At 35.0% G+C, this 11,583-nt stretch overlaps 2 protein-coding genes across 7 annotated transcripts in view; one reads left to right on the forward strand and one right to left on the reverse strand.

Moving 5' to 3' along the window:
• The window catches only part of FAM227B (family with sequence similarity 227 member B), a 206,131-nt gene that overhangs the window by 106,501 nt on the left and 88,047 nt on the right, over positions 1-11,583 (reverse strand). The window lies entirely within an intron of this gene.
• FGF7 (fibroblast growth factor 7) overlaps positions 1-11,583 on the forward strand; it is a 63,971-nt gene that overhangs the window by 51,782 nt on the left and 606 nt on the right. For all 4 annotated transcript variants that reach the window (XM_025883685.2, XM_025883686.2, XM_025883687.2 and 1 more), the window contains exon 3: positions 10,499-10,602. In XM_025883685.2, the coding sequence (XP_025739470.1) occupies positions 10,499-10,602 (104 nt within the window). The remainder of the gene's footprint in view (positions 1-10,498; positions 10,603-11,583) is intronic.

Raw genomic sequence — 11,583 nt, forward strand, 5'->3', positions numbered from 1 at the left:
TGAATAGTTTGTTTCTAATTCTGGCATGGCTCTAACCATGCTGAAATAAGCTGTTGCAACTTAAATTCTTTCAAAAGAAAACATTGCCATCACTGTACCACACACTAAGGTACTTTCTAAAGATTTTTAAATGCTTTGTTTTCGAATAAATCTCTAAATGAGTGAATGATTCTTTTTACTTAACCTGACAAAGCACTTAAGTGGTTTTTTACATCATTACAGAATAGATATAGGATTGATAAGAACTATAACTGATTTACCCCCTCCCCCCTATGATAATGATGGTGTGGAATCAGTTCTCTTATGCAGGACATTTCAGTTATATTTGATACCAGCAATTGTGCAATCATGTGTAACTGTTTTGAGTTTCATGTTGGCTTGATGGGAATTATACTTCCTGGGTTTCGGTAATAATTTATCTACTTGGGTTTCTTTCTTGCTGGCTTTGATTTCATTAGTCTTCTAATTTCTTTTAGTGTATTCCAAGGTTCTGTCTTAGATCTGTTATTTAACAGTTACAGGGCATGCTTTTTTAGGGTAGAGGGTAGAGTGATCCAAAGATAAGATTAGCATTATCAACCAAATATATTAATTGTGTTATCTTACAATAGTGGGTTCTAGAGTTCATGGGAAAAGTAAGAGAACCTGGACCTGCTGGAGGTCTCTATCTCCACAAAGTCCTTTGTGTCATCTCCTCCAAGTAAAAGATAATAAATAAATGTGAGGCAAGTGAACTCACTTCTTTCCCAATTCAAACACTGAATTATTGCCTCCAGGCAGCAAAGTCAGCATGTGCACAACATATCCACCTAATGGTCCTAATCCAACACTAGCATGAAAAAAGAGATTTGTCTTCCATGTTAAGCAATCACTCTGCTTACTGCTTACGCGATGGAACACATTTATTTCAACCTAAGATAATTTGGTGTTTGTTTCCCTATAACTTTTGAAGAAGTCAATTTTGAATTATATGCACATACTGCTAAAGGTTACCTCCTAATATGCTAGGTGGGCAACTTAAAATAAGATACTGGCAGTCACATGATCTTAAGTAAATATATCTTACATAACTTTGACATTTTGATAAAACTTAGTTCATGATAGAAGCTGTTTACAAGAAAACAAAGGACCCATAAACTATCTTAACAAGAAATTTAGGACTGAAACAAATTTAAAATAGTACCTGAGCATTCATTGTCTCATAAGCAATTTATCTACAATGGTCAATGTGAAACATGTATTATTCTGCTTTCAACCATATTTGCTTTAAAGAATCCTTTCTCAGTTAAAGGTAAATATGTCATTTATTTCACTGAGTACTGTATCTGTCTATACACAAAGCTGCTACTTCTTCTAGAAATACTCTTAAAATTAAATGGAAAATACAGGCCTGAAGAGCAGGCTAAGGGAAATTTTAACAGTTGCTTACAAGCATATGAAGGATGTGATGCTGATACATTGATGCAACATTCAACAAATCTCCACTATGAGCCAGTTCCTTGCTAGGCTGAATTTAGACAAGCCTTGTCCTCTTGGAGCACTGTAACTGGTAACTAACTCTTCCTCATGTTCATTAAAGGAAGATCTAAGGGAAATAATTTACCTTGCAACAGAATCCAATGAGGTTAAATTTGTACTAACACAATAAAGAATGATGAAGAAATTCATAAATTCAACATATTTGCAATACCTTTAAAATTGAGTAAATGTATCTATTTAAGGACTTATGGAGTAGTTGGTTTTCAAAGATCTTATAACTGTAACATTGTATAAAGTCAATGTTTTCCTTTCCTTCAAGTCCCTTTTACTCCTGCTATTCTTGCTTTTGTTCAACATTATATTTTCCATTACATGAAAAGGAAAATACTGATGCACAGGTTTAGGGTATCTCTCATGCTCAGTTGTAATTAGGGAATAAAATCTGGGCTTTTCTTTTATGGACCAACTATCCACAGAATGTAACTGTTGAATGATAGAAGTATTGTTCATTATATCTGGATATCCTCCCATTCAGGTCCAGTTATGACAGTATGTTCATACTTGTCCCACCTCCAAACCCTTTTCTCCTAGCCCCTGCTTGTCCACTGCCCACCAGATTTTTGTTGCATTCTGACACTAAGTAAGTGAAGAACATTGGAGGGTTTTTTTGTTTTATTTTATTTTAAGATTTATTTATTTATTTTAGAGAGAGAGGGAGAGAGCAAGAGCACACGAGTGGGGGGGGCAGAAGAAGAGGGAGAGAATCCTCAAGCGGACTCCCCACTGAGCACAGAGCACAACCCAGGGCTCCATCTCAGGACTCCAATCAGGAGTTGGCTGCTCAACTGACTGAGCTGCCCAGGAGCCCCAAGTGAAGAACATTGTTAATCTTATCCCTCCACATATTGGGGTTAAGAATATAAAATTCAGGGCACCTGGGTGGCTCAGTCAGTTAAGCATCTACCTTTAGCTCAGGTCATGATCTCAGGGTCCTAGGATCGAGCCCCACATCAGGCTCCCTGCTCAGCAGGGAGTCTGCTTCTCCCCCTGCCCCTCACTCTGCTCTTGTTCTCTCTCTCTCCAATAAATAAATAAAATCTTAAAAAAAAGAATATTAAAAAAATCTTTCAATTTTTAACAACCCAGTTAAAAAGTGGGCAAAATATACATAACAGATACCTTACCAAAGTATTTGTACAGATGGCAAATAAGCATATGAAAAGATGCTCAATCTTTAAAGGTTCTGCCTCTAACTGGGATGAAGACAGACTTGAAAATGATAAGGTTCCTGAAAGAGTAATATTTTTAATTGTTTGATGTACCTTAAAAATATCTTTCACAAGAAAATTAACAGATTTAAAAGTAGATTGCTTGGGAATGCATTAAGTAATGTTGGCAGAATCGGTATCCTATCAACCCTGACTTTCTAATCTGTTTTGTCCTATGTGCTGTGCCCTCTCTTACTCCAGAAAACACAAGAATGACTTTTGTTCAAGTACAGAGTGGGAAGTGATGTTTTTATATATCCACAAAGATCTGTAGAAGAATGAACTATGTAAGCTTATGAAATCCTGCCCTTCATACTAAAAGCCAGGGAGTTGCTCAGATAATAGAATATGAAATATATAGCTTGTAGATATTAAGTTAGCTACCAAACTTACTGTACCTGTTTTTTTTTTTTTTTGGTCTACAATATATCTATTGCCTTATTTAAGACAAATATAAGAGCTTGTATTTTTTTTGTAGATCTGAATTTATGTTTAAGAGAAGCTTATGTGTATAAGTGACAGTAAATTTGCTCCCTAAGATGTAAGACCTATTACATGGGTACATTAAATTAACATAATGATTGTGGTAGCAGAATGATAGAATTAAAAAAAAATAAAAGAAAGGTCAGCTCACAAAATAGAACATTAGAAATGAAACAATATGTTAAGTAAATTGGCCATTTAGCCTTAATATTTTTGTCAATAATGTTGTCAACAATAGAATCAATTAATTACTTAGGATGTCACCCTTACAAACTAGGGAATATACACAAATTGACTTGCCTATTTTTTTCCTGTGGTTTAATCATTCATAAATTTATCTAAATATTTTTGCCTATTTATTATTTAAATCTGTATCACGCTTGCAATAAGTGAGGAACCTTGGTATAAATTGCTATTGCTTTTTAAAAAAATTCTCCAGCGTCTACTTTCAGAATTTTAGGTGTTCCCCTAATGTATTTTAAAGATTCATGTTGGGGCACCGGGGTGGCTCAGTCAGTTATCTGACTTCCGTTCAGATCATGATCTCAGGATCCTGGGATAGAGCCTTGCTTTGGACTCCATGCTCAGCAGGGAGTCTGCTTGTCTCCCTCCCTCTGCTCTTCCCCTCACTTGTGATCTCTCTCAAATAAATAAATAAAATCTTTAAAAATAATTAATGCTAATTCTTTGTTCCTATTACCAATAGCATTTACGGTTTTAAGGCATTTTAAGTTTACTGTTTAAAAAAAATTTTTTTTAAAGATTTAAAAAGAGAGAGGGAACATAAGCAGGGGGAGTAGGAGAGGGAGAAGCAGGCTTCCCACGGAGCAGGGAGCCCAATGTGGGGCTCGATCCCAGGACCCTGAGATCATGACCCGAGCTGAAGGCAGATGTTTAACGACTGAGCCACCCAGGTGCCCCAGTGTTTAAAAATTTTTTATTAAGAATTTATTTTTAGAGTAGCTTTAGGTTCATAGCAAAAATGAGGGTACAGTACAGAGTTTTTTTTATATACTCCTACCCCCACATATGCATAGCCCCCCCCATTATCAACATCCCTTACCAGAGTGGTACATTTGCTACAATTAATAAACTTGCATTGACACATCATTATCACCCAAAGTCCGTAGTTTACATTAAGATTTACTCTTGATGTTGCACATTCTATGGGTTTGGACATGTATCCATTATGTTATCATACAGAGTATTTTTTACTGCCCTAAAAATCCTCTGTTCTTTGCCTAGTTAGCCCTTTCTCTTACATCGAATCCCTGGCAACCACTAATCTTTTTACTCTCTCCATAGTTTTGCCTTTTCCAGAATGTCATATAGTTGGAATCATAGTGTGTGGCCTCTTCAGAGTGGCCTCTTTCACTTAGTGATATGCATTTTAGGTTTCCCCATGTCTTTTCATGAGTTGATAATGAAAAAATTTTAATTGTTTCATCACACAGAAATCCCCCATCCCAGTTCCTTGAATATTTCTTTTTCCTGAACATTTTGAGCTTTATATTTTAAAGTTTGAGAGGATATATATTAATATAGGTGAGTTAGCATGATAACTAAAAATTATTTTAAAGTTTTAAAATGAAAGGAGACAATGGTTTAATGGTTATTAGGCCGATCAGAACATTTAATTATGTCCTTGACCAAATATACTCTCTTGGGCACATTAAAACTAAGAATTGGTATAAGCAAATAATGATTTTTAAAAAAAAGTTAAATGATTCTTATGATTTTCTGTCAAGCCTTTATTGTTGAATGGGAAATCATATATATATATATACATATATATATATATAATGGTGTGTGTGTATAACTTGTATAATACATATTGTACTATATTTATATATATATATACACACCATCATGTAATATATATTACTTCCTAAAACTACCATATACAGATGAAACATTGAAATACATCCATATCCTTCATTAGAATCAATATTTAACAATTATTTTAAAATTTTATATACATTTTCTTTTGAAGTTATTTGGCCTAAAGTAACTCATTGAATTTACTATTAGCTATAAATTTTCTGCAACTATTGTACATTCTCAGGAATCTTCCCCCAGAAATCTCCCATAAGAGGCAGCCAGCAGAATCCCTTTGACCCACATTTTCTTCCTTTATTCCATCCTCCAGCTGGAATGTGTGTTCTACCTTGTCTTATGAGAACAAAGTGATGGTGGAACAGTGAGCTGAATAGAGCCTGGGAACTCCCAAATGCTTTTGTGGAGCAAAGCTGTCACTTCTCCCAATGTTTATCGGATGCAGAAACAAATGATTTTGTTTAAACCAAACCCAGTCTTAACTAAACTGACGCCTCAATTTCATTTTCCTGTCAGATGCATTCTTTATAAAATGCACACAAAAATCCAGGAGCCCATTTTTTCAGTTATTCTAAAGCATCAGCCAGAAAAGGCAAGTCCTGTTTTCAATACTATTGTTAATAGCCAGGTGTTTACTTTCATAGCTTTTTTTTTTCCACTTCTAAAGTCATGAGATTAAAGTAGAAGAAGAAATGAAAACAACACCTGTGCTCTCATGTCTTTCATTTTCCTATTGAGAACTTCACTGTTGCTAGAGATCTGCCATCTCTTCTGGTGCAGCCATTCATTCCCACATGGGCCAGCATTCATTCAGCTTGATGAATCTGTCCCCACCCTTCTTTGTGTCCTGATATACATGTCAGGAATATCCAGCTCCTAGGAAGCTGTCTCAAACCCGTGTTTGACTAGCATTAACTATTCATTTCTAAAGAAAATTATTTATTGCCACTTAACTATGCTCAGCATTCTGCAGGTATGTTTCCTTCCTCTTCTACCCAATTTATTCCTTTTGCTATATTCTTAATGATAGCTTGGACTTTCTAGACTCTTGAGTTGTTTTTTTTTTTTTAACCTTCCTGGTTTCCTTTCTGAATTAGTTTTTTTTTTTTTAATCCCCTCTAAAAACGCTTATCTTGGGCGCCTGGGTGGCTCAGTTGGTTAAGTGACTGCCTTCGGCTCAGGTCATGATCCTGGAGTCCCGGGATCGAGTCCCGCGTCTCGGCGGGGAGTCTGCTTCTCTCTCTGACCCTCTTCCCTCTTGTGTTCTCTGTCTCTCATTCTTTCTCTCTCAAATAAATAAATAAAATCTTTAAAAAAAATAAATCTATAAAAGAGACAAGTAGAATGTTGTAAAGAATAGTAGTTAAATACATGAATAAGCACAAAAGCCTTTTATTAAAAAGCTTTTCATCAAAACTAGATTAGTTGGTTGAGCAACTGCCTTCGGCTCAGGTCATGGCCCTGGAGTCCCAGGATCGAGTCCCGCGTCGAGCTCCCTGCTCGGCGGGGAGTCTGCTTCTCCCTCTGACCCTCCCCCCTCTCGTGCTCTCTATCTCTCATTCTCTCTCTCTCAAATAAAATAAAATCTTTTAAAAAAATAAATAAAAACGCTTATCTTCTCTAATAAGCTGTACCATAGGAAAGAGTATCTCAAGCTTTTTCACTTTCACATCTAGCCAAGAAAAACAATTTGTATTTATATTACACATGATCGGTTACCATTCAGACGGAAGGACAAACACAACAAATATGTTCCAAGCCACTCCAAATGGTTCCCTCGGTGTCCTTATATCCTGGAATTTTCCCCAGCAAGCTGTTGAGTTCCGGGAAGCATTTCTTTTAATTCCTTCTGGCTGATCCCCTTGTCTCTGCCTCTATATTTTGTTAATCTTTTAGGAAGTGGAGCATAATACTGTAATGAACCACCTTAATGTCGAACATAGCTTCTTTTAGCAAACATGACAGAACACAGATACTCAACATATACTTGACAGCAATGTTCAAAATGATTTCTATCCCATTTACTCATTCCTTTTGCTCTTCCCATTTCCTCAACTTCTAGGCCCAATGATGTTGAGGCTAAGGCATAAGGATAGGAGCTGGAAAAGACGCGCATCATTTTAAATCAGGTCAATTTTGAGAATGAGTACAGAAGAAAAGTTAAGAAGATGCTATTTTTTACTGGGGTGGAACTAATAATGTGGTTGAGTTTTATGAAGATACTGAGTTTAAAGTGACGGCAGTTTACTATATCCTGTTCCTAAATTTGGCATTTACAAATCACTGAGTGATCTAAATCCACAATGAAATTCTCGCTGTACTAGATGTGTAAGACTAACAGAATTATTTATAAGAAATAATTTTGCATAGTATCACAATATTTCAGAAAATATCAGACTTTTATTTTTTTTTATTTTTTATTTTTTCAGAAAATATCAGACTTTTAAAAATATGGTGATAATGTGTTTTACCTTTTAAATACTTAATATTTACATAGAACACTCTGAACACTGGGAACACCCAGTGTTAAAGAGGAATATCTGTAGGTGACACTTGAAGTATCCTCGCATGCGCTCCCCTGCCGCTGCTTCCCTCTTTAATCTACTGTCTACAACCACGTCCTAGAATTTCATCGTTATCAAGCTCTGATCACCATATTGAGAGGTCTTCAAAAGATGTAGAAAGTTAGAATGCTCTGGTTTGACTATGATTGTATGCAGGGCTTAAATTTTGCTAGTGGGAATGATATTAAGACATGTATTGAAGCATAATTATTATTTGCACTTATTACCTTCCTCTATTGATAAAAGTAGAATCACTGAACTCTATGAATGTACTGTGGAAATGAGAATTCTTTGGTTTGATGTGGATAGATAGTTCCTCAGTTCTCTTTATCATTGTTTTTCATTTTGTATTTGCTTATTATTATGACTCCCTAGAGTCATTAAATATTGAAAGATAATAGCAATTTTTTTTAAAGATCTTATTTATTTATTTGAGAGAGAGAGAGAGAATGAGAGATAGAGAGCATGAGAGGGAAGAGGGTCAGAGGGAGAAGCAGACACCCTGCCGAGCAGGGAGCCTGATGTGGGACTTGATCCCGGGACTCCAGGATCATGACCTGAGCCGAAGGCAGTCGCTTAACCAACTGAGCCACCCAGGCGCCCAATGGCAATATATTTCATCCAGTAGCTTCTCAATCATATCATTGCTATTATCAACTACTTATAAAGACATAGCTTAGTTGTGACCAAAATCTTGAGAATTAAGATTGTTTCATTTGCTGATGCCAGTAGTTGTTATAAATGAGGTCTTTGACTACTTTTCATCTGCCTTTTAGTAAAATCAGGGTATTTAGTGAAATAGTTGATTGAATTTTTAATGACACCTAATAATTCAATCCATAAGTCACTGTTTACATATTGACTACAAAAAGAAAGCAATTTTTCCTATTGACTCTAAGAAAGGGAATAGAAAGTGTGCTATTTAAAACCAAATGATTTGTTGGTCTGAATTTTAGAATGAAATAATCTTATAAATCATACATAATTTATTAAAATTGAATACAAAATATTTTCATGATTAAAACTAATTTTAATGTTCCACATTCTTCAAATACAAATAGAATCAAAGGTTTTCTTTTCTTTTCTTTTAATTAAAATGTGTTTGCTATTTATATTCAAATTTAACTTCTGAAGTTCAGAAATCAGGGCTGTTTTCCTTAATTTATGTCCCCAAATTACATTAGAGTTCTACACATTCTGACAATATTTCAAAATATTAATATTCATTCCTTTACATTTCCTTCATAGACCCCAGTTTCTATGAGCAGCTCTAGAACTCTCAACTGGATGACCTATGGCTAGTGCTAAGCATTGTATACTGGGAAAATGGCCTCTATATGCAGCATATATGTGAAACAGATGACAAAAATCAGCTAGGCTGCATTAATCCTGATGAAATGGGTATCAATTTTATTCTCCAGATAGGAAAACTAAAGCTTTTTGAATGAATAAGAGGATGAAGCAAAGGCATGGAATGAAAAATCAGATTTTCTTTAATTCAGTTAATATTTTGGAAAACAGCTTTTGGAGACTTGATTTTATGCAGATAATTTTCACTTGGAATTTTCTTCGCATTATGTTCGGCACAGGAAAGGAAATGTCTCATGGCTGCACCTTCATGTTGCAAGTATAATTATTAGCAGTTATTTAAAAAGGTTCACTAAACTTAATTACTACATTGTTTTTAAAATTTTCTTGAGATTTTACTGTATTTGTATGTCATTAAAATATAGCACTTAAGGAAAAGATATATAATAAAAGAAAATAATAGGTTAACATTCTTGTGGTAACTGTTTTGTAAAAACAATTTCAACAAAGATTAAAAATTAGAAAGGTATAAAGTTATAAAATATCATATGAAAGGATTCAAATTTGGTTTTATTTAAAAATTTTTTTAAAGATTTTATTTATTTATTTGAGAGAGAGCATATGCATGAGTGTGAGTTGGGGGAGGGGTAGAGACAGAGAATCTAAAGCAGACTCCACACTGAGTGTGGAGCCTGACTAGGGTTTCCATCCCACGACTCATGAGACCATGACCTGAGCAGAAACCAAGAGTTGGATGCTTAACCGACAGAGCCACCCAGTTGCCCCCATAATTTGGTTTTAAATTGTCTTTTCATATATCAAAAAACTCACTATCAGTTTAAAATATTTAATCTTTTTTAAGGCAGTAGGTTCTGTTACCATCATTTAAAATTGCTTGAAATGAATTTTATTCAATTTCAGTAAATTTGAGAGATTTTCTGTTAGCAATAATTTTTAAGATTAAGTTTAAGAAAAAAGTAAAGATATTATCTTATTACATATTTTCATAGTATTATATAATAATTACGAGCCAGACTGTCTGGGTTCAAATTTCACTTCTGCCATTTACCAGCTGAGAGAGTTTGGGCAAAATAAACTTCTCTGTGTGGGGGCTTCTTGATCTGTAAAATGGGAATAATTAGGGTACCTGCTTCATAGCCTTGGTGATAAGTAGATGAGTTAATACATAGGAGCCTTGGAATAATTCTTAGAATGTGGTATGAGATCAATAAACATTAGCTGCCATCATGATGATGATTATTATAGTAAATTAGAAATGTAATTCTAGGGAAGAAAAAGCTAAATTCAAATACCTATTTCTTTGAATCCAGGTATCTTTTTCTATTAAAAAAATCAATAGTTTGCACTTTCCATATTTAGTAAGGTCTACTCTGGTGTTTGTATGTGTGTTGTGGGTGGAGGTGGTCTCAGGCTGAGTAAATAATCACATTAATAAATTTTTAATAACTTCCAATTAAAAAAATAAGAACTAATGGTCATTCTTGGATAATCTGCAAAGCTAATTGAATAACTGACTTATCTTTCTGTGATTTCTTACAGATATCATGGAAATCAGGACAGTGGCAGTTGGAATTGTGGCAATCAAAGGGGTCGAAAGTGAATACTATCTTGCAATGAATAAGGAAGGGAAACTCTATGCAAAGGTATTGATAATTTTTTGAACTTCTTTTTGTCAAAACATCTTGCCTTTTTTTTTTTTGGAGGGGGACAGAAAGAGAAAAAGAGAGAGAGAGAGGGAGGAGGTAGGGGAGAGGCAGAGGGAGAGGGAGGGAGGGAGAGAGAGAGAGAGAATCCCAAGCATAGGCTCCTCACCCAGCACAGAGCCCAATGTGGGCCTGATCCCACAACCCTAAGATCATGACCATGACCCTGAGCCTAAACCAAGAGTCTGATACTTAACCAACCAAGCCACCCAGGCGCCCCAAAACATCTTGCCTTTCTGAAAAGTAAAGATGAAACTAATTTCTTTCCAATTATATAATTTAATGATTTCATTAAAACACTTTATATTCAAGCATTGAGAAAAATGTTTTCTGCAGGACCTCGGACAAATTGCTTAAGCTCTCTGGGCTTGGGTATTGTCACATACAAAATGAGTTGGATTAAATAACCTTTGAGGATACTGCCAGCTCTGAAATTCCATATGCATTTTAGATACTTAAAATCTAAAATTTCCCTCTGAGAGTATTAAAGCTCTTTTTGTTAAATTTCACCCAATCTGTACATTGCTGACCTGAAAATTCTTGGGAAAAAAATTCAGATGTTTGTTTACCAACATCAATCTCACAATCATGGGCTTTAAACTCTAAGCATTCGTGTTGTTCCCACTTTATTACAATGTGAAATATGTAACAGTTCATCCCACCATAAAAAAATATAATCGACTTTCCTACAGCCCAGCACGATACCTGGCACAGGCTAATTACATAATAATAAAGGTTTAACCGAATGAATGACCAAATGAATGAATAGTTGGATGGATGAACAAATAAACTTAATTTTCTATCACAATTGCAGGCAATGTAGTAGTAAATGAAGAAAAGTTGTGAAATATGTCCTTCCACTGAGAGAGGTAGATGCTCTGCTAATCATATCAAATCTCAGCAGTTAGGGAATGAGTGACT

Source organism: Callorhinus ursinus, unplaced genomic scaffold (assembly GCF_003265705.2).
Source record: "Callorhinus ursinus isolate GAN/ISIS: 27379988/994484 unplaced genomic scaffold, GSC_fseal_2.0 scaffold25, whole genome shotgun sequence".
Classification (NCBI taxonomy): domain Eukaryota; kingdom Metazoa; phylum Chordata; class Mammalia; order Carnivora; family Otariidae; genus Callorhinus; species Callorhinus ursinus.